Source organism: Pezoporus flaviventris, unplaced genomic scaffold (genome assembly GCF_033815535.1).
Source record: "Pezoporus flaviventris isolate CSIRO_AGI_PZ_B2104156 unplaced genomic scaffold, CSIRO_AGI_Pfla_v1 ptg000079l, whole genome shotgun sequence".
Lineage (NCBI taxonomy): Eukaryota > Metazoa > Chordata > Aves > Psittaciformes > Psittacidae > Pezoporus > Pezoporus flaviventris.
Genome location: NW_026892627.1, coordinates 6,617,449 through 6,640,930, shown reverse-complemented (window position 1 = coordinate 6,640,930; position 23,482 = coordinate 6,617,449). Strand labels below are relative to the sequence as shown.

The following is a 23,482-nucleotide window of genomic DNA, read 5'->3' as shown; positions in this document are numbered from 1 at the left end:
TGTAATGTCTTTACCTGCAAACAGTACTCCTAACGCTGAAAATTTCATGTTGCTGTCTTTGCCGCCTTTTCTAGGTGTTTGTCTTCTTAGGGATTTTCTGCTCTGTAAGATCTTGTTCTGCCATAAAAGCTGGTTAGTGAATAGGTGGTAGCTGCAGTGGGAGTGATCTAACATATCAAAGACAATGAAATTTCACAGTTGGTGGATGCAGTGTTTCCACTTAATTTTACAACTGTGTTACTTTGAGGCAGGATGATTCTCCTCTATTTCCCATGCCTTTTCAGAAAGGCACCAAAAGGAAGAGGGTTCTTTATGTTTTTCCACTTCTTTTCTGACTTTAAGTGACAGGCAACAGAAGTTGTAGGATTTTTAGAGATGCTTGATCTCTTCTTTGGAAACATTTATGTATTGGGATCTGGGGAGGGAAACAAACAAACAAAATCATGAAGGCTTCAGGATATAATTGTTTGCTTCCAGCTAGTAACATGGGAAAGAGTTAGGGCATCTACTGATTATTCAAGATCTTCCTCAGAGTCCTCCAAGACTAGTCTGCTTATTATTACATGGGAGGGAAAAGATTCTTTTCTTAGAAGATAATAATCTCAAAGGCTTCTAATTTTATCATCTGCTTCAGCCTGATCTGCTGGCTTTAAAAGAAGGGGAGGGGGAAATATGTGAAATGTATAAACTGATCTTCCAATAAATATAGAATTTGCAAGATTCAACTGGTGATTTTTATCTTTAAGCCATGTGGCTAATATCCTTAGTTACATCAGGGGTTTAAGCCATGCCTGTATAGACAGCTGGCTAACTTGATAGATGATTTAAGACTTCTGAATTCGTTTTCATGTTCTTGATGGGAGAAACCTGGAAATGGTGTGATGGTATAGAAATAGCTTTAGGTTAGTGTTCATTGCGTACAGGGTGATCTCAGTTTGCAGAGGCTTTTTATGTTTTCCTACTGTCTTCATTAGGAATTAGTTAAATGAGTTAACTAAACATGCTTGTATCTTCATGATCATCTGCAACTGATCTTGTTATGTTCAGAGTAATTCAATCCAAAAACCTGACCAATCACAGTATATTCTAGCCAAAAATTAATTTCATTGATTTTTCCAGTGTTTTCTTTTTTTTTTTTCCTTTTTCTTTCTTCCTTCAGTGCTCGAGTACGCAAAATCAGTAGGCCAGAATGCACCGACACTATCAAAATACTGCAATGGTCTCACCTACAAAGAAAGCTTTTGCTAGTCTGGACAAATTCCTCTTGTTACAAGCATGGTCCTGTTCTTAAAATGAAAGTTGACCATGTCAGCTTTCAAAGTTTTCTAATTTTATTACTTTTAGTGGTGGTAATGGGTTTTCATTTATGACTTTTTTTATAGTACTTATTGAAATGTATAGTTATTAAATGGCAGTGCCAGTTTAGTCCAGGAGAGGGAGTTTGAGCCCACAAATGAGAGGTGATGAAAACTTTTAAATTGGCTTTCTGCTTAGCTCTTAACTGAGATCTACTTTATGGGTGGTGTTCAGAGCAGTTGGTGTTCTCCCCTATCCTATGGAAAAACAACAACAAACAAAGCATATTCTTAAAATAAATACTGTATATTCTAAAATCTGTGGAACTTCATCTTTACATTTTCTACTCATGTCAAAAGCGGGATGAATGACATCAAGCCAATATCAGCCAGCAAAGTAAGGAGATTTTCACTGGCATAATGCATATCACCAGTTTTATCAGTTACATGCTGTATGACAGACTGGGTTAACATAATTGCATGCTTGACTGTTCTCAGAAAATGAAGCTGAAGAGCAATTGCTTTGTTTAATATGTGACTTGGAATAGACTCAATTTGCACCAGAAATGTGTATCTACTTGATGCCAGTATATTTACTCTGGTGAGTACTTTATTGAGATGTGTTATGTGCCTTGTTGTTTTGCTTTTCCAGAATCTTGCTGCTGAAAAAACATATAATAACCTAGATATCACAGTGACGCAAGCCCTACAGCACCGTTCTCAGTATTTTGAAGGTGTTGTAAAGTGTAGTATGCTGGAAACACTGGAGACCATTGTGGATAGAATAGTGAAAGCTGAAGTGAGTTGGCTTTTTATTTTTCCCTTCACTGTAAGTTAAAAGTTGTATTGCAAATAAATAATACAAATCTATCCTTTCTAAGTTATTTTTGTTACTTGCTGAAAGTATTTTTGCATAACTACATGTTTTGGGTATCAGTTTGCTTTATAGACTTTAATTATAGGTGCTTACAGGGATGTGCAAAGTATTGTACAGTACATCTGTAATAATACTCAGTTATTTGCATTTCTGGTTTATGACATAACTGAACTGAATGCAAAGATTTCTTGAAAGAATCGTGTTTCTTCCAAGCCTGCCATGAGTTTTGCAGACAATTCCTCTAGCTAGATTGATTGGCCTTTGGTTCAGGAAATTTAATGGGTACAACTAGTTAATGTTTTCTGTGCTTTGGTACTGTTTATTTTGTTTGTTAATACTGGGATCTTATACACAGAGATGAAGGAGTATGTAAGTCTTCCTCCCCGATACATCTCTCTACAGAACAAAATCAGTATTACCAGCTTCAGTTGTCTTCGAAGTGTGATCAACTCCATTTAAATGCTTCAGCTTTTTTCAATTACAAGATTATTCTTCCCAGCATCCGGGCTGTAACCATGCATGTACTTGATACAAGTGAAACTTCCACTTTGTTAATAACCCCTTAGAACCTCCATTAAGCAATTTCTGCTTGTAACTTTCTGCATTTGCTTGAGCTTCTGCCTGAAATGGAATAATTTTAGGTAATTTTGTTGCTATGTTAACAGGTGGTAGACATTTGGTTTTAAGAATAACTCCTACCCTTTGGTTCAGTCTAAACATAGCGAGATTATATGTAAAAATGAGTCAGTCAAAACTACAAGCTATATTTAGCTGCCAGGCAAGTGCTTGATCTTACTGGAAATGAAACAAATACACTGTCCATTTTTCTTTAATTCATTACACTGACAGAAGAATAAAGTTATTAAATATGTGCATATACAAAACCTAATAACCATGTCTAAAAAAATCACAATTTCTTTTTTTCATGAAAAAGAAAATGCAGCAGTATTTTTCTGTCTGTTCCCACCTCTCTCCTTTCCTTCCAGTGTCAGGTGGGTATGACTGTGCAAAAAATTCAGAGCTTCTCTTTTCTTGTATCTGATTAGCAGCAAAGTGATTGACCTCAAGCATAAATTAACATACCTATTAAATCAAGACTGATGTATCTTTCTTGCTGTCTCCTCTGTGAGGAGATGAGAAACGTCCTTTTTACCCTTGTAGCTGAATATTTGAACTTTATTGTGAAGAGAGAATTCACTTAGGTAAAAAGTAAACACATAGTAGGCTCTCAGCTTTGGACAAACACCCTTTTTAGGATCCCTCACTTATGAGCTGGTTCAGCTGTGATGTTTAGGTTATAAAACTCTGCCCACTTGCACCAGGCTCTGGTGCCAGGCATGATGTTAAGACACTTTTCCTGGTTCTGCAGTTGTCTTCCACTGTTGTAGCCTGCTTTGGTCAATGAGTCTCACTCAGGATATAGGAATATTCACCTACTTCCCCTACAGCTAGAACAAAAGTTTTCTAGTATAAAATGTTTCACGGAATAGGTTTGTAAGGATAAGATCATTATGTGAAAATACACTTAGTTTTGATAAATCTTCCCAGTTGTGTATGTTTAATTCTCCAGTGAACTTGCACAGGTAAGCTGAATAATTATTTTTTTTTGTCTTAAACACCTTCTGTCATGTAGCCCTACAAGAAAAATTAAGCGAAAACCAACTTAGACATGTCATGATACAACAAATCTTAGTGTTGTGCCACTCTGAGAAAGTATTTTTCAGAAGGAAGCCTCATTTTATTCCTATATGTTACTCTGAGATCACAGGTGGTGTTGGGCAGTCTCAAAGCTGAGGAAAAGTGTTTTGCTGTGAGTGCCAATTTTTGAGAGCAGAAGTACTTTAAAGACCTAGATCTTGGCTTACCTGTCACTTCAAATCTGATTTTGTTGCTGTGTCAGATAGCTCTGTGTTTTTTAAACATGCACTTGTTTTCATTTATGTAGGGCAAGCTTGTTTGTATCGCTGAGTGAGATTGGTATTGGTAACATTTTTGAACCACTTGTTTTTTTTCTACTTGTCTTCATACTGTGTTACTTTAAGATTTACTGTTGTTTTTCTTTGCTTCAGCTGTTACTTTAAATAAGGCAAATATCTCTCAAAATATTTTCCTTGCTGGCAGGTTCATCGTTTGGTGGTAGTGAATGAAGCAGATAGCATTGTGGGTATCATCTCACTTTCTGACATTCTACAGGCTTTGGTACTCACACCTGCAGGTATGAACATTGTCTTCTCACCTTTGCCATAAGTCGTTTGGTAGTGTGTGCACCCTGCTGGTTTTAATGTAATTGACAATAAGAAGCTTTTGATTTTCAACTTTATATCTGGTTAGTCATAGTTCTTACATACAGTATTTATTTCTCTTCAGAAAAAAGCTGATAAAATACTGTCAGTCTTTCGTTCCCTGAGAAATGCATGCAGAAGCTTCGCAAATATCATTACTGTTCATGTATCCTTTTAGGGAAAAGGTTTTGATTAACGTTTTAACAAGAAAAACAGGATGAAGTTGAATAGACAACAGGGTGCCTTCTCCAGCTTCCTGAGTTTCAGTACTCTGGCCAAGTGCTCCTCGTGTGGACAAGGCTGTGCTTTCCACTAGCTCTGCAAGCCCACCTCCTTTGAGCCCTGCAGTTGTCCAGCTATGCTGTGGGGTTTGGTTGGCACATCTGTGTTGGAAATGGCACCTCAGGCCACCAGAATTATGCCAGTAGAAATCTCTAGTGTATTACTAACCATGATCAGGTTCATTTTAACAAGAAAGTCCAATAGTAGATTTATTTCTGCTACTTTTATGTCAGTTGGTTGAGGGGGGTTGGTTTGGGATTGGATTTGGATTTTTTTTTTCTTTCAAGTTTTTCCCAAGTTACTAACCTGCTTAATGTTCCTAATTGTAACTTAACTGAGACCACATAAATGGCTTCAGTGTCACAATAACTAAAGCAAAGCCCTCTTTTAGCTTTGTGAGGAAGACAAAAATTATGTCTTTAGGATTACAGTTTTGCCTCAAAAGAAACCCAAACAACCCAAACTCAAAAATGATTAAATGAATGGAAGTGGATATGTACTTAAAAAAAACTCTAAATATATCTTAACTGGGACCTCTTACTTGCACTGATAGATAACATGATAATGTAAAAGTGTTTCTCCTCTGTAGATTTAAGAAAAGTTAGTGCAGCTTTTTGAAATAGTAAGGCTCCTACCTTGAAAGAAAGTGATCAGTGATACTGCCAGAGGTATTATGTCAATGCATCTGGTTCCTTTTAATGACCTGGAAGAGCAGGAAACCCAGCTTTCTGTGAAAGGTATGGATCAGATTGAGAAATCAGCCAAAAGGCCTGGGTCAAATGGGCTCATTGCCTAGAAAGATAATGGAGGGGTGTATGTCCCTTCTAAGAGGGAGGTGTAAAGATGGGCAGACTGTGCCTCTCCAGGCAGAGGAGGTAGTTTGCCTCATGACTAGAGGGTAGAAGGATCTAAGGAGAGTAGAACATTACTGTTGATGGAGTAGAGTTTAGAAAGAAAAGATAGATCTGGACACTGACAAACCAAGAGCTTTGTCATATTGAAGTTACATGGACACTTAAGTTGTAACTCCATGAGCCGATATAACGGTGCTCTGTTACGAAAATGGGTAGTTTCTGCTCCCATACTCTGGGCCATGTGCTTCTGGCATTTAGTGTGAGGCAGCACCCACACTCAGGAGATCCCTCTGTGGGCTGCTTTAAATCATTGATCTAGCAGGCAACTGAGCCAGCAAAAACTGCAGAGTTTTATCTGTTTGGCATGCTAAACTGGCTCACAGATGAGTTTCGTACTGAGTACAGGGGTTAGAGGAACAGAAGGCAGGATTATGCCACTGGAAAAGCTAAGGTAAGGGAAGGCCTCCTTAGGAATAGCTGGGCATTAGATTGCAGTTCCACGGAAAATTTAGGTTGGAATTTGTCTCGTGAAGTAAGGGTGAGGATGTCTGTGGTGTAGATCTAGTTTATAAAGTCTGGAGGGTTGGGTTGGGGGGGTATCGGTTGTGATGTATAAACTGGATGTATTTAACAAGTATTTCAGTGTTTGATTATACAAGTAGTAACTCCAGGTTGCTGGCAAGTGGTGCTTGATTTCTAGAGCTGGATGCTCAAGCCAAACTCACAGTATGGTTCAGTCATTGCCCAGCATGTGGCTGGTTTGAGTACTTGGAGAAGAAGCAAGGTGCTGTTCAATCCTGCTGAACAGGTCTCTCAGATCCCTACTGTAAGCAGAATCTGCCTCTGAGCCAGGAAAAATAGGTCCATCAACACAGTGTAGCTAAACTGAATTCTTACATAGCTTGTTCTCAAGCAGGACATGAATTTTTGAGGCTGTTATGAAGATTAAGCTTGGCTTCTAAGCTGATGGACAGGTCTGGGCTGTGGCTTTTTGATTGAGGGTTTTTAAAATACATTCTTGTACTGGGGAGAATCCTGCAAGCCCACTATTAGTAACTTGCCAGAAGTTACTTAGACTTGCCAGTGAAGTTAGATGCAATAATGGTCTTGATGCCTTCCTCACTGTACTTTACATTAGCATTTAGCAATCCTGCAGTATCTTCTTTATAAATGGTATCCAGTACAAAGGTTCTGGTGCTGTGGTTAGGCAAAGCTCCAGCATTCAGAACAAGCAGTGCTTTTCCAGAAGCCAAGTGCTATGTGCGTAAGGAAATTACACGCGCTTTCCTCTTCTGTTAACAGGTGCCAAACAAAAGGAGCCTGAAAGTGAATGACTGCGGTGAATGTACACACGTTTGTAGGAGAAATTGAACAAAGTTTCTGGGTCAAGTTTGTCTCAAGAACGGTGACTGCAATAGAACAGAGCAGGATGGTTGAGAATGTGTATTGGGACTTAGTGATGGATGATGAGTCTATTCCCCCCAGTGATGTCACAAAAAAAGCAGCATGACAAAAGCTTATGTTAAAATGTAGGCTTGTATTTCAAAATGTCTTCAAAACATTTGCTGGAAGACTTCACATGATGTCCTTCATTAAAATGCACTGTATTCTGAAACTTTTTCGTTTTGTATTTGACAGAAGTCACTGGTCAGCAATGGATATATGTGACATAAGGCAAGTGTATGGCATATTCATATCATAGTGCCTTATGTCAAAATACAGCAATATGTCATCACTGTTGCCCATCACTGTCAAAGGAAGTATTGTGCTAAACGAGACACTGTATTTGAATGTGAACGTCTTTAAACCTAAAACCAAATCAGTTTCAGTTCTCATTAGATTTGTCATAAAAGCTGTAATTTGAATATCGGTAGACTTCTTTCAAACTTCAATGACAGTTTTGTGTTAAATGTTGCATTCTGAACCAAGATGTAAAACAAGACTGATTTTAAAAACGGCTTTATTTATTTTTACTTTCATGACAATTTTTTACACATCTCTTGGTGGATAGCTAAAATTTCACCATATCCATTAATAAACTGTTGATTGTTATACAAACAAGCAGTAGATCTTCTCATTATTTAAAACCTTGGAGTTGCGGAAGCTGTGGCCTGTTGATCAGTCCATATTACTTGCACTCAAGATCTCAGAAGCCTGGATCCAGTGTGCTCCGTACTGTAACATGCAGGCACTGTGGTGGAAACAAGGTGCCACAAAACAAGATTTTCATCTGTATTTAAGTGTAAAACAATGCTTGTACACAAACTTTTTATTGTATATGACTTGTACAGATGCAGAGGAGCAAGGAAAGCTGTGGGGTATTTGCTCATGTGTAAATGTACTGTAAAGTTTGAAGATGAGACTTTTATAACTGTAGATCCTTGTAGATGGAAGAAATTAAACCCTAAAACACCAGTTTGGTTTTAGCAGTTCTTGCCCAGTTCTTTTGCATGTATGAATAAATGTATGTGCATTTTGATTAGTGCAAACTAGGGATAGAGGCATTCTCGCTTTCCTTCGACTTTAAATGTGGCTTGTGCTAATGGAGTAATGCAGGTGGTACAGCTTTTTACTGTCTTTCCAACTTAGATACTGTACTGGAATAGCACAGTAAATTAATCCTTCTCTTTCCATTTATAAGCCTTGAGCAAAAATATAGGGATGCTGGGGAGGGACTCTTCATTAGAGACTGTAGTGATAGGACAAGGGGTAACGGGTTAAAACTTAAGCAGGGGAAGCTTAGATTGGATATAAGGAGGAAACCCTTTCCTGTTAGGGTGGTGAGGCACTGGAATGGGTTGCCCAGGGAGGTTGTGAATGCTCCATCCCTGGCAGTGTTCAAGACCAGGCTGGACGAGGCCTTGGGTGATATGCTTTAGTGTGAGGTGTCCCCCCCATGGCAGGGGGGTTGGAACTAGATGATCTTAAGGTCCCTTCCAGCCCTAACGATTCTATGATTCTGTGAAAAAGGTTATCAGTTTTTTTGTTTGCTTAAGAAATGTGAGGGTTTTCAGAGTCATGAAAAACCCTTTCTTCAGAACTTTTACCCTTTCTATGAGAATTTAAATTTTGAACTAGATGTGTAGAAAATTTCATTCTTACTGGCATCTTTAATGTATGAAAACATTCCTGTAGTACCTAATGGAAACTGTTGTCAGACTTTATCTCTTTCTCTCTTACTCTGTGAAAAACACTGTCATGTCTCTTCCAGCACTTCTTCTGACCAGGTAAATACTGATGCTGTTCCCTGCAATTTCAGATGGTGTTGAATTGAGATAGCTGGGTTGGCCTAACAGCAGTGACCTTCAGGTCTGGTGTTGATTGCTGCCATCAGAGATGATATCAGCACAGCTCTCATTATCTTTGGGGAGATGGAATGACAGAAACTAAAAATAGCTGCTTTTGTTCTTCATGTGGTGTGGGGGATAACTTGTGGTAGAGGAGAATCTTGTCTGGAGGGGATGTGGTCAGCAGTGCCACCAGAGCTGCAGCTTTGTGAAGGTGCAGGTACTGCTCCAGCACCCCTATGGAAGACTACCTAAATGCATCGTGAGATCTCTCCATCCATCACTAGTCTGCATGAGCATATTCTCCAGCCCTATATTCAAGGTATTTTTTGAAGAGAGGGGTTAAACCACTGATAAGTACTTTTTTATATTCTTTGTTTTCTAGCAGAAAGTCTTTTGGCCCTGTTCCACACAGACAGCTTTGGGTCTGTCTGCATAAATGAGCAGCATACAGCAAGCCAGAATGAATTGGCAGTTTACGAACAACCATATACAAACCTCCTATTTTAACATGTTACAAGTGCTGTGGATGTCCTGTGGATGCAGGACTACCCCGATTATGGGATATCCCAGCCTCCTCAGTGATACAGAACTGTATTTAGAGCATTTTCCCCCTTACTTTCTGGAATTACTTTGAATTTGTGGGAAGTAGAATCACGGTGCAATGCTGCAGCACGAATAAACAGCAGTGCTGGTAGAAAAGCATTCTGCTTGTCCTGGCACAAGTACCAATGCTGATGCAGTAAGCAAAACTAAGAAATCACTTTAGTTTTCATACAGATCGTCTACTACAGAGCTAGAAAAATGCTTGCTCCAGCATAAGAGAGGGACAGGAGTAAGTGAGGGTAGAGAAAGGCAGGGTGACTCAGCAGCACAGCTGCAGGTACCAGGTTAAAGTGACAATGCAAGTAAAGCTTTCTTTATAGGTTCAGGGCTCCTTACATGGCTCATGAGAAGCCATGGAGAAAGAAGAATGAGATGTCACTGAACTCCAGCTCTTGCACATTTTTCGTCTGGACAGACCTGAGACCATAGCCATGGTTCCAGGTGCTCCCTTTCTTTCACCAGACAGGACTATGCTGCACATGGAGATGGCAGGAAGAAGCTTCCAGTGACTCTGCTCAAAGCCTGTTCAGTAGTGCAGAGGATCTTCCAGCTGGAGGTTGAAATGCTCCAGAAATGGATGCAGAACTGTAAAGCATGCGAGTGATTCCTGTGCTTCCCTGTGCATTTGCTTGCCTAGCAAGGAAGGTCTGTGAAAAATAATAATTCTAAAAGTCATCTTGGAAGGGAGCAGATTGTTGGGTTGTACCCACTTTAGATATTTTTAGCTGTTTAGGTACAAGAAAAATGTGTCTTAGTAAATTTCAGTCCTCAATATTTTTCAGTATCTAAGAGAAACATCATGGGGAAAAAAATCACCTTTTGCTGGCACTGATCACTTGACTGATAAAAATGTTTTCTTTGAAATTCATGTAATTAAAAGGTCTGATATCTTTGAGACCCTGCAGATAATATTTGCTGTTTACTGGGGACTGAGCTGCAATTGTTGCAGATCCAAGGCTTATCCGTCTCCTTAAGGAATATTACTCTGTTGGAAATGTTCAGGTAACGCAGAAAGAACCAGCCTCGCTTTCCAAGGCATGAGCTCTTGTCCTCACAGCAGACAACAGGAATCTGCCTGACATGGCAAGGAGTGCTTTGAGAGCATTTCTTGCCATCTTTCAAGAGAGGACAGGGTAAGTTGGAGTCTTTCAGCTTTAGTCCAACTAGAAGTGAAACTATGTGTGCTTAATCCTGTCACACAGCAGGCTCTTTAACTGTTCATGCTGAGCTCTCCAGCCAGTTTTAGAAGTAACCGGTTTACTTCAAAAGTTTCTATGAACTTTCACCCATATTGAACACTTATTAGGGGTAATTTCCAGAGGAAAATGTCATTCTAAATAATTTAATACTACCCTTGCACCCACATAATGCATTTATGCAAAAATAATGTTCTGCAGACACTGCTCTTCAGTCTTCAGGCCTTAATTTAAATGTGGTTTTGAAAGTCACTTTCTTGGTCTCCATTTGTATTCTGATGATTACAGTTAGACCTGAGGTGGATGGGAACAGGAGGTGACCAGTCCTCATAGAGCACACTCATTCCTTTAGGAAAAAAAAAAAAGTAGCTATAGAGTGCATGCCTGCCAGCTGCCTACCAGCACTTGTGATGCCAACAGCCCCTGTGAACTGAGTTAATTCCGTAATTTGCTTCTTCTATCATTTTGCCAGTGTTTCTGTCTGAATATTGGAAAACGCGATCACTGAGAAAATGCAGGAGGTAGCAGGCACAAGTTATAAGATGGAACTCAATGTACTTTGTAACCTCTGTGGGCAGCAGAGCCTGTGCTGTGCGTGTGGAAGCATGCCCAATGCAAACACTGGACACACTTCAAAAAACTCCTCGGGAAGGTCTTGATTTGCCAAGGGACAGAGCAGGTAATTACGCCAGTAATTGCTGTTACAGGAATTCAGTGTACAAGTCAGAGCTGTTCTGCATTTGGAATCTGAGTAGCAGCGTGTTTGTGGGTTTGCATGTACTGTATTATCATAAAAATACTCGATTGTTGAGTTACATTTACTGCATGAAATTCATCATGGTTTTTCTCTGTCACAAAAAAAGATAGACAGGTTCTGTTTTTGCAGCCTCCCTCAACCTCTGTTCCTGATCTCACTGCAAACACATACTCTATTGGTGTTTGCACTTCTCCCTTTTGATATTCTTTCTTTCAAAACCTAGGCCATACCTGACATGTTGCACTCATTGCACTTGTTTATTGTTAACTTATTTACAATAAATTAATGTGATTTATTATCTGAACTGAGCCAAAAGCCATATTTGAGCTGAAGGAGTATCTGCTGAAGTGAGATGCAAAGCAAGCCTGGAATAGAGCTGGTGCATGGTGTATGTCACTTGTCCCAGAGTTTTCTAAGTTCCACTGTAGTTCACAGCACAACTTGCAAACACTAGAAATTAAGAAGCTGGACTAGGGCCAGGGAGTGCACAGGCAAAGCCCTCATCCCTAAAGCTGCCGCTGCTACAGAATGCTGCACTGTGAAACCACAACCTGACCATCACACTTAGACTCTTGGAGGGGGGAGAGAATGTTAGCAAAGGGGTGCTTAGTGAGTATGCGAAGCTGTTCAGCCCTAAACATACAAACAATAGGAATTCAAAGAGTGCAAAATGCACTGATCAGACAATCACAGCTAAACTTGTGTTCTTCCTCTGCCCCAGAGCAGGAAGCGTTTATGCTTCATCTGGGCAGGAGAAATGCAATGACAGCCTTACTGCCATCAAGATTCTCACATCTCTGCTTAACCTGGCACCGTTCGCGTAGCGGGGTCCCAGTCAGCGATATCACCAAGTCCTAGAGCATAGAGAAATGACGAAGTTCCCTGAAAGCTCTGTACTTGCCTGTATTTCAAGCTTCCTGGTCAAGATAGAACAAAGAATTTACATGATCCTGATGGAATAAGGATTATTAGCTAACTCTTTCCAAAGAACCAACAGAACAAAGGAAAGTTGTTGTTTTTTCTACAAGTTCTACCCACCCATGCCCAAGAAGGGTGAGCTCTGTGTCCCTGCCACTACACAGGCTGAGCAAGTGTGGAGCGTATCCTAAGGTGGGCCAACTCCATTGCAAGTAGAGGCAGTACATAAAGCAGCTGAAGGGGGAATCAGAAACCCTGCAGCTGTGAGCTCTTGTAAGTGAGTAGAGTGAACAAGTGCATAACAATGGGAACAAGACAAATAGAAAAGGGTCCAAAAGGTGAGCAGGGTAAGGGAAAAGACTTAATCAAGAGAAGCGGGCCATCAAGGAGACAGTAAACCCAGAAACTCTCACGAATTAAAGAATACTGATGCTCACCACTCTGAGCATGTGGAAGGGTATGAATGTGTTTTCTGAAAACACAATTAGGTTTCAGCAGCATGAAAAGCATAGTGCCCAAATATAACGTGCAAGGAATGAAAACTGTAAGGATACGGAAGTTGGAAGCATGACTACCACTAACTTCACCCACGTTTCTAAATCCACTTGTACCCCTTGAAGGTAACCCTTATCTCAGTTCTTTCAGACCTCTGTTTCAGTGAATTTGGCTCATCCTAAATTTTGCAAGTGCAAAGATGACAGCACAGCTCCAGATCTACGCAAGGGAGGGTCCTGCAATCCATGTGTCTCAAAAAGATTTATGTATTTTAAAACAAGCAAGACAAGGCATACAGTGATCTATGCTGGGCAGGACTATCCCTCTGCACTGCTTGGAGAGCCTTAAACAGTATGACTGCTCACAAAGGTAGGATCTCCACATGCTACTCTCTTCCTGGAGGCCCAACCCTTCATCCGTGTGGCAGCATTGCACCAATCCCTGCAGCATGGTGCTCTATAGCTCTGGTGAAGGGGGAATCTGTACTGCAATGAGCGTTTTAGAGAGGCTGGACATGGAGAAGGAGCATGCATAATGATCTTGACCGCAGCCATCACTGACAAAGTACATAAACTCCCTGTTTTCTCATGAAATAACTATTTGTTTGTCATGTACCGATCCACTCAAGGACATCGTATGTGCTGGTTCACAGGTTACCAGTACTTGGTTTTATGATCCTATAATCTAGATGACTATAATGATGATCCTATAATCCAGATCATGGAGTGAGTCCAGAAGAGGCCAAAAAGATGCTCCAAGGGCTGGAGCACCTCTCCTACAGAAACAGGCAGAGAAAGCTGGGCTTGTTCAGCCTGGAGAAAAGACGCCAGGGAGACCCTAGAGCAGCTTCCAGTGCCTGAAGGGGCTGACAAGAAAGCTGGAGAGGGGGCTTTTTACAGGGGCAGATAGTGATAGGCTAAAGGGGAATGTTTTTTAACTGACGGGGGGAAATTTTGATTAGACATTAGGAAAAACTTTACTGTGAAGGTGGTGAGGCCCTGGCACAGGTTGCCCAGAGAAGCTGTGGCTGCCCCATCCCTGGCAGTGCTCAAGGACAGGTTGGAGGGGGCTTGGAGCAACCTGGTCTAGCAGGTGCCCCTACTTGTGGTAAGGGGGTTGGAGCTGGTGATCTTTAATGTCTCTTACAACACAAACCATTCTATGACACTTATAATCAGCATATTCCCCAAACCCCAGGTATATCCTTAAAGCTACCTGCTTCTTCAGAAGCCTTTTGTTTTTGTGTATAAATAACTCATTGTTTTACTTTAGTTCCCTGCCCTCTTACCCAGTTGGATAAATGGTTGAGAATCAGGGAGAATGTGGCAGCCCATCTCCCTTAACATCATCAAGCTGTTGGGTTGGTTTATTTGTATCAGTGAGTTGTACCCTGGCATATTTTCATGTTAGGTACCAGTGTAGCCCCCAAAAGGACAAGATGCATGTAAAACCCCAACGTATTTCTAAGAAATGTTCACTTTTCAAGAAAATGTGAAATGGGTATCCCCAAAAGTGTGTTCAAAATAAGTAGCAGAAGGGGGAGGGGGAGGAATGCATGTTTCCCGATTTTCTCCTCTTTCTCCCTGAACTTCTGCATCCATTAAGTGTTTAAGTCACTATTATCACCTGCAGCACTCACTTTTTTCCAGGTGGAAAACTCACCACCGCTTGGATCTCAGTTAACGATATTTTTCCACTCGCAGAAACTCCCTTCACTTTACGTGCAACTGCCAATACTTTAGAGATGCTCAAAACCGGCGCTTCCCCAGACGTTTGTCTGCGTGATTGGGAACGCTCTCAGGGCGCCCTGAAGGGAACGCTCCGAAGAATCACCGACATGATTTTAAACAAGAGCCGCGTTCTGACGGAGAGACCCTCTTAGGGACGGGCGGCCCGGCGCCGGTGGCCTTGGAGCCTCCGGGTCTACGGAGTGTCAGCGCGGCCGGCTGCGTGCCGCCCTGACAGGGAAGCCGGCAGCTGCCAACGGCCAGCAGCGCTCTGGGCCATCAAGGGACAGCGGTTCGGGTTCTCCATGTGGCCGGGAAGCGGCGCCGGTGATGGCGGGTAAGGGTAACGCGCTCCCCTCAGGGGCGCGGCGGCCGTTGGAGCCCGCAGCGCGGGACACACCAGCCACCCCTGCGGCGGCCGCGCACGCGCACACCTTCCCCACACCCTCCCGCCCAAGCTTCAATTCCCCCGCTCGCTTTGAACGCCGTCTGTTAACCGCAGGCCGGCCGCCCTCCGCCAATCACCGCCCGCTCTGCCGCCACGCCACCCAATCGGCTTGCGCGGGGGGCGGGCCGGGGGAAGGCATGACGCAGGGAGATTTTCCCCTCGCGGCGCCTGGCGCCGGCTCTCGGCGGCGGCGAGGTCGCCGCTCCGGCCTGTGACGCGTGACGCACAGGTACGTGAGGGGCTGGCGAGCCCGGCGGTCACGTGGGGCGGGCGCCGCCGCTGCTGCCAGGCGCCGCGGGTCCCGTGCGGTCGGGCCGCCGCTCCGCCGCCCCTCCCCCTCCGCCCCCCGCCGCATGTCGCTGGCGGCGCGCCCCGTTCCCCGTCAGCTGCCCGCCGACACCGACACCGCCGCCGCCGCAGCCGCCGCCCTTGATGTGGTTCGGGGCTGGGCGGGGAGAAGATGCCGCCGTCCAAGTCCCGCAAGATCGCGATCCTGGGCTACCGGAGCGTGGGTGAGTGTGGGGCGCGCCGCGAGGAGCGACGGGGAGGAGGGGTGTGCGGGGTGGGGGGCCGTTGGGGCGCTCCGTCCCGTCCCGGGCTGTGCGGCGCCCCGCTGCCCGGCCCCGCCGCATCGCCCTCCCTCGCGGCAGCAGGTGCAGCAGCAGCGGCGGCGGGGAGGAGAGGGAGGGGAGGGCCGCTTCCCGCCGCCGGGAGCGCGCAGCCGCGGCGGGCGGGCGGGCCCCGCCATGGCGGCGCCGCAGAGCGCTGCGGGCCCGGGGCTGCGGGCGCGGGGCCCTTAATAGGAAGTTTCGCCCTCCGGGCAGGGCCTTCCCTCAGCGCGGTGCGGCGCGGCCTCGGAGAACTGGGCAGAGGAGAAGGGTCCCGGCTCCCCTGATGGCTGTTGGTGTGCTGGCAACCCCCCCCCCCCCAGAGGGGTCAGCCTCCCCCCGCACCCGGGTGCTGCCGTTCCCGGCGGACGAGGGGACGCGCCGAGCGCTGTCGGCACGGGCGGTTGTCAGCTCCTGGGCCTGGTAAGGGAGGAGGGGCGGACCGGCAGCGTTTTGGCCCTGCTGCCTCGAGGGAGCCGTGGTCGACCCCCCTCTAGACGCGCCCTAGGCAGCATTTAGAGCCAGTTTTGACCACCAAGGGGAAGCTGGGTTGACCTGTTGCCCGTTTCTGGCCATTTTTGCCTCCGTAGAGGCGTATCATGCCCGCACCGGCGCATAGCGGAGCCGGCTGTGGGGCTGGGCGCACTCCCGGGGCCGGGGGGCCGCGTTGACCACCGGTGTCCTCAGCACGGGACGATGCTGCTCTTGCGCAGCGCCGCTGGTACAACCCAGCGCGGGCTGAGCCGAGTGGAGGAACCTCCTGGAAGCGTCCAGCAGAAGTCTATAGCAGCTGACAGGGGGTATGTGCCATAACTGCCCGCACCTGTAATCGTTTCCTCCCGTATTCACTGCCTTTGATGGAAAACAGTTTCATTTTTTTGAACGTTCAGGTTCTTAGGGCAGAGGGGAATAAGACGTAGCGCAGCAATCCTAATCGATTAGACTTAAAAGCTTAGATCAATGCTGAAGATAATGTGTGGTCGGAAGAAAAAGAAGATGCTACAGAGAGATATGCTGCTATAAAAGGTCTTTTTACATTAAAGTAGTGGCTAAATCAGTAATTATTTTTCATTATGCACTCAGAGAAAAGAACCCTTTAAAAATACCTTTTTAAGATTACAAAAAAAAAGTTAAATAAGCTGAGCTGTTTCTTGGAGTTTGTATGTAACTGCAGCCTGACTTTGAGACGGGGCAGCGTAAATAGGATGATGAATTTGTCTACTCCTTAAAAGGAGCAGTGAGTAGTAGATTGATTAGCATGCAAAGTATATTTGACATTACTTATTGCAGTGTGTTTCATTGTCTGTCTTGTGTGTTATGTTTTCTTCTCTGTTTTTGCTTTTCGAGCACTGCTGAAAACAAGCAATGGGCAGTGTAAGTGGGATGGAAGAATGCTTGAAATTCTGTTATTTAGATGTCTGTGCTGGGGCCTGGGTGCACTGTTGAGCTTTAGTCTTTTAACTGTTGACAAGCAGTAGTCAAGAAATCTGTAGGGTAGGTACTCAGTTGAGGAAAAGCAGAAGTGTAGTATTATTAATGTGGTGGTGTTTTGAGCAATACTAATACAGAAAGGAGAGGCAAAAAAATACCTGATGTCTATTAAAACTTACTGCTGAAGTATTTAAGCTAGTTTTCTGAGACTAGTATGGTATTAGGATTAATGGGGCAAAATCGGTTCTATTAGGACAGCTACAAGTTATGTGAATGTAGAATTAAGGGGGGGGGGAACCTGCTTTCATGTGTTTTCCTTTCATTGTCCTGTGTTACATTGATGTGTTACACCTTAGGTAAAAATTTTGCATTTTAAAACTGCAGTGTTACTCTTGTCAAATACGGAAGCATGACATTTATAGGCTTACATGACTTATGTAAAAGTTTAAGCAGTAGAAACAGGCCATTGGGGACTTACTTCCATCTTGTAAAGTTGTTAGAAAAACAAGAAAGTGAAACTATGAGATACAGACTGGGTCCTGTGCTTGTCCAGGTATGCCTCCTAAAGTTCAGGAGGATAGCCACTTAATTTAGATTCAGAGAAGCTTTTGAGTAAGTCTTGCTTTGTATTATGGTGTCAAGAATATTGCTTGAACCCTGACTAAGAAAGGATCTAGTCTCTTCTTAGGACAACCAGCTTTTGGGTGGTAGAAAATGAAGGGAGTTTCTTCTGGGGAAAATGCAACATCTGAATAGAGCTGATGTTTGTTAAGGTGAGGAGTAATTCCAAAATCTGAAGGACTGGAAGGAAATGTTTCATCAGTTTTCTTTTATAATTAGGGAGCTACCTTGCTTTGCCGGTAATATTAATCTTGACCCTGGAATGAGGGTGGCTAACTGCTGAGCTGTAAAATGTTTATAGTTTTATAAGGTTAGCATAAATCCTTGGGTGACCTGATCTGTGAGGCTGCATGCTTTCCTTGTGGATTGTATGGCGCTTGAGACAAAGCTAATCAGAAAATTGTGAGCTTTTTTTTTCCTGTGTCTCTTTCAATTACATGTTGAAATAGCCAGGTTTTGATGACATATTTCAAGCACTGATCTGTTCCCTGTAGTTAGTGATTCAACAGTTTTGCAGATCTTTCAGTTTATGAGCGTGTATAGTAATAGCCATGCTTGACTGTGAATCTGAATCTTGTACTGGCTTCATGCTAAGCCTTTGTTTCTTTTTATTAAATTTTATTTCAATACATAAATGTAATGTATTATATAATTTAATTAAATTTTATTCTTTCCCCAGTGCTGTTGTCAGATAGACAAGAGGTTGGGAGTGGTATTCTGATACAGTAGTTCTCGGAATAGAAAGTTCAGGAGTCTACTTGTTTGAAAACACTCCCTCTGTCTTTCAACACTACCATCAACCCTTTCATATGTGAAACTAATATTCTTTGCTGATGGGAGAGATCACAGTGGGAGCCTATGAATTCCCAGGCAGATGTACTTTCAAAGATGCAGACAGAATATTTGCCAGAAACTTCAGGACTTTTTTTTTGGTGAGGAAGGCCAATTATATGTGGATATAGAATGCAGGTTGTGGCATGATACTCGACAAAATCACACAAGAATGTCTCCTTTGGTTTTTGCTCAGGCTTAAATTAGTCTAAAAAAGTTAAATTCCATTATGTAAGTGTGCCTCTCTCAGTGAGGTTCAGAGTAGAAATCAGATGGATTTCATCCCAAAATCCGCTAGTTTCACAATGGGAGGAACTTGACTTTGATTACTGTTACTTGGTATGTGACCAGAGGAGACCAGCTACTTGTGATTTGATTCTGGAAAAAATCTGTCTTACATGTGATGATGCATAAAATTTTTAAAAGTTCCTGCCTTCACTGAGAAGAATCTTTGTATTTTTATTTTGGTCATACTATGTCCGATATCATTGGAAATAATGGATTTGCATGAAAATAAATCAAGCAGGACTTAAGATTTTCTGACTCTTCTCAGAGTAACAGCTGCTCTAAAAAGCAGCGTATGGTTGTCTGAAATGCTTTGTGTTCTGTTTTGTTTATAGAAGAAATATAAATTCAGACCACAAATGCCTATATGAAAGAGGAGGTTTCTTAGATCATCTCACGAAGTAGCTTATTACTGGGATTCTCTGTATTACACTGAACTGATGGATTTAAGATAAGCAAGGAGGTGTTGTCTGGATTAGCTGCTTCAGTTGTAGGTTACTATCTCAGCCCGATTTGGCTTTTGCTGTTAATATAACTCATGCTTACAGGTGTACTTCCAGAAATGGGAATTCTGTTTCCAAATTTTACACGTTTGGACTGTTGATCTGAAAATGCTCTCCTGGCCAGTTTATAGTTCTGAGGGGAAAAGCCAGTTACGTTAGTGGTGACATACCTGTTTTCTTTCACAGCTAAATAAATTGACTTTTTTTGTGTAGGTGGGGAGAAGTCCATGCTGCAGGCAGAAGTAGTCACAATCTGGGACTGCAGCATGCAGGTAGCAGAAGAACTATGATGGAACAAAATTATTTGTCAAGGTTAGATTTATAGGCAGCGGCTTCCAGGTGCCTCTGTTAAGCTAAAGTAAAAAACACTTCTCCCCCTTCCACCTTGCTTGAAGGCAAGAAAGGCAGAAAAAGCAGTACCATTAGTATGTACCTGTAAGTGGTAAGAATAATGGTTGGGATAAAATGTATGTACCGTTTTAAAAACGTGAGTTATTTGAATATTAGGAGGCTCATATTGTAAAATGGAGCTGAGGCTTTGCTTTTCGTTTGTGAAAGATGGCATCTGTTCGCACAGTAGTATGCTGCCCTGAGGAGGTAGCCCTTTGATATTGGGCAGAGGGAAGTGGTAATTTTAGCAGGCAATAAATTGCCCGTGTAAATGTCAAGAGAGAGGGAATGGAAAAATTACTGCTGTCGTGTGCTGTAATTTGGTTTGCAGAATTGGTTGTGTCCGCAGTGTTGGAAAGCCTGAGATTTAACAGGAAAATTGAGTGGTTCAGGATCCAGCCGATAACCGAGGTTAACATTCTGCTGAGTCCCTAGTAAGTGCCGATATTATTTTCACAGCGTTTTGCTTGTTAGGACTGCATTTGCGCTACCGGGGTACAGCAGTGCTGCTAAAAGGAAAGGCTGCAGCTACCAGGGGACTGAAATGAGGCTGGAAATGCCAGCTTTAATTGCATTTCGGTGTGACTGACTGCGCTGTTGAACAGTGAAAGTTGCTACAGCGCATTTGATAGCAGTAGCTGGAAGCGCTAGAGGCAGCATGTTCAGCTGTAATATCAAGCCACAGTAGGGTTATTTGAGGACACTGTTCCAAGCTTAACTCTTCAATTGCCTACTCACATCTCTTAAGGGTAACACTTGCAGGTTTCGCTTGTATATTTGAGTGTTTGAGTATTTGATTACTCAACTTCTAGTTAATGTTGACAGGAGAAACCAAGTGAAATGCAGCTCCTGCAATTTATAAGCTGTATAAAGTCTAAGCACTTCATTTAGATATACTACACTGCCTTAAATGTAGGTTCTGAGTAAACCTCTGCGGTACACACTGCTGTGGAAACTTGGCATAACCACATGTTTGGGATTAGAAGAGCAGGCTAAAATGTGATAAACTACCAATTATGATTAACTTCCCGTAGCTTTCCTGAAGGTGACATTCAAGGGTGTATTTTAAAAACTGCTCGACTTAATTGCGTGCTCAATCTAAAATTGAAACAGCTTCTCTGTGGGTTGTTCGTAATGCACTCAATCTCTGCAAATCCTGCATGAGTCAAAATTGCCCTGTGGCATCTCAAATTTTCTGAAATCGGAAGCTGCAGACATGAAGCACGGTATGTAAAAACACGAAGCTGCCCTTGTCAGTGGTGAATCTGTCTCCTTAAGGACATGATAGGCTTCCTTTTGTTTTCCAAGGACTATATTTGAAGTGAATGGCAAATTTGTTGTGAATTTGATAATGTGAGAAACCAAAATGTGCTTCCTGAGTTGGAGAGAGTGGTGGTTGCTTAAAATTTCTCTCTTCCAATCCTGGTCAGGACATTTGCTTTCCTCTGTTTTTGGCACACTGATCACAGCTCTCCTGCAAATGAGGGTGTGTGGGATGGGAAAAATAGAAGAATGTGAATAAAGTCCATGTTATATGTTGCCTGACAGACCTCTTAATGAGATTTAAGATAATTAAGTTTACTAAAAACATACGAATGTGGACTCTTCAAGGTTATATTTCTGTCTTGAGGAATACAAAGTACAGTGGATGCTGAATTTCCTGGGGTGGAAGAAGATGCTTGCATTGAAATTGTAGCAAGGAAGTAAACTGAGGCAGTTTTTGAACAAAGTGCTGAAATGTGGTTTGAAGTGCAGCTTTTCCCAAGAGATGTCCCTGCTACTTTCTTTTTTAATTGCTATGTGATGAAGGCAGATGCAAATGAACTGTGTGGGGCAAGTGGAGCTAACTCTGTACTGTAGCTGGAAGTTGCACCTTCCTACCCTCACCTGGGTGCTGGCTCTGGTGTGCTGGGGGTCTGGTAACCACCTCAGGCAGTTGATTTCTTGGAAAAGTGAAGGAGCCAGACGGAAAAGTTTTCGTATCATTCAGTTGGTCAGCTTTGAAAGTACAACCCTGACAGAGGGAGTGGGGACAGAAGTGAGCTGTTTGGGGGAGGGTAGAGCAGGCTCTCTGTGGCTATCCAGACTTTGCTTCAGTCAGACCTGTTCTGAAACTACATCTGAAAGTATTTTTCTCCATCACTCCAGATAAGTGTTAATGCTTTTTCCTAAACATTCCACAGCAGGCCTTTTGAACCTGAGTAGTTCCCTTGACAAAAAGATAGCCTTGTAAAGGTGGAGAAATGTGCATCAGGGAGTCATGAAAAAATCAAGTTTTTCAAGATTCTTGATTAGATTTGACTACAGAAGGTTATTTAAACATTTCGTACAGAATTGAGGCAAAGAAAGATGTTTGACCTGGGGTAAATCTAAACCGCGTTCTGAAGTCTTCAAATCCAGATGATGCTTCAAGTGATGTGATCTAGAATTTTCTGGAAGTGCTTGGTGGTGCAGGTGTTTTGCTGCAGAATACAATCATAGAATAATTTAGGTTGGAAAAAATGTTTTAAGATTATCAAATTCAACTGTAAGCCTCGCACTGCCAAGTATACCACTAAATCATGTCCCTAAGTGCCATATCTATGCATCTTATAAATTACCTCCAGGGATGGTAACTTAACTCCTTCCCTGGGCAGCCTGTTCCAGTGGTTGACAACCCTTCCAGTGAAGGAGTTTTTCCTAATGTCTAACCTAAACCTCCCCTGGCACAACTTGAGGCTGTTTCTTCTTGTCCTATTACTTGTTACTTAGAAATAGAGACTGACACCTACCTTACTACAGCCTGTACAAAGAAGTGTAAGGCATTCAGAATCACTGATTGCCTCCCTAGTTGAAGCAAATCTAAAGGCTCTGTTTTCAGAGTAATCTTTTGTGTTTGCTGAAATACCCTACAAAATCAGTTTCCTGCAACTACGAATTAACTCCTTAACCTGGTTGACTCCTTTAGTCGTAGGTATTTACTGACACTATTGCAGCATAGAGATGATTCACAACTACTTAATCTGTTTAGGTGAACTGGTTCTTTTTCAGTTTACCGTATGGACTTTAATTACTGTACATGTGAATTTTGAATATAGTTGTATGAAGGATGCAGGATGATACAGTGGTGAAAAAGGTAGTGGTATAAATATGATACAAGTTCTCAAAAGTGCAGATTTTGGATTATCAATCATAATGTATCAATCAAGATGAAAACAAGTGAAGAATAGCTTGAGTCTTTGGGCTTCTGCAAAAAGGAAGCCTGCTTGGAATTTCTCGCTGGACTTCTTGCGTGAATTAGAGAACTTGTGCCTAGAACATGAGGAGGAACTTTATAGCAGTTTAATTTGGACTAAATCCTTTAGAGTTTGTGGATAATTACCAAAAATTAATCTTCTGAGGCATAAGACTAAGTGAATGATTTCTGAAGGCCTTTTAAAGAATGAAAAACCCTATGAAGGATTGTTCAGAAAAGTTGTGGTGCTTCTGTATTAAATAGATATGAACTGAAGATATCACAATTCCCTGACAGATTGTGCTTTAAACAGTGAAATTTCCTTTCAGATCTCTTTTTTTAATATTACACTGCAGTCTCAAAGTAAGAGGAGTTAATACTTCTGGAATATCAGAATTCTTGGGTATTTCAGATTACAGGAACCAGAACAGCATGCATGACAGTCTTAGCTAGTTATTTGTATTCTGTGGAGTACTGAGTTAAATGAATTTTAATTTGGAAAAAGAGGGAATACATAAGTGGTCTTCTGTCTGTGGGTGTGAACATGTGCAAGTGTAATACAAAATTATGATATG

The 23,482-nt window shown here is 42.6% G+C and overlaps 2 protein-coding genes and 1 long non-coding RNA gene across 11 annotated transcripts in view; 2 read left to right on the top strand and 1 right to left on the bottom strand.

Annotated features, from left to right (window-relative positions):
* PRKAG2 (protein kinase AMP-activated non-catalytic subunit gamma 2) overlaps positions 1–8,005 on the top strand; it is a 243,861-nt gene extending 235,856 nt beyond the window's left edge. For all 9 annotated transcript variants that reach the window (XM_061474369.1, XM_061474363.1, XM_061474365.1 and 6 more), the window contains 3 exons: positions 1,948–2,094; positions 4,294–4,387; positions 6,893–8,005. In XM_061474369.1, coding sequence (XP_061330353.1) covers positions 1,948–2,094; positions 4,294–4,387; positions 6,893–6,924 — 273 coding nt within the window. In that variant the 3' untranslated portion in view covers positions 6,925–8,005. The remainder of the gene's footprint in view (positions 1–1,947; positions 2,095–4,293; positions 4,388–6,892) is intronic.
* LOC133280049 (uncharacterized) lies at positions 1,122–14,803 on the bottom strand. The gene is made up of 2 exons (XR_009747054.1): positions 14,476–14,803; positions 1,122–1,543 (listed from the first exon to the last, which is right to left on the bottom strand). It is a non-coding gene; the product is annotated as an uncharacterized LOC133280049 (long non-coding RNA).
* Positions 14,804–15,302: 499 nt separating this feature from the next.
* The window catches only part of RHEB (Ras homolog, mTORC1 binding), a 41,584-nt gene continuing 33,404 nt past the window's right edge, over positions 15,303–23,482 (top strand). The window contains exon 1 of the mRNA XM_061474517.1: positions 15,303–15,536. Coding sequence (XP_061330501.1) covers positions 15,485–15,536 — 52 coding nt within the window. The 5' untranslated portion in view covers positions 15,303–15,484. The remainder of the gene's footprint in view (positions 15,537–23,482) is intronic.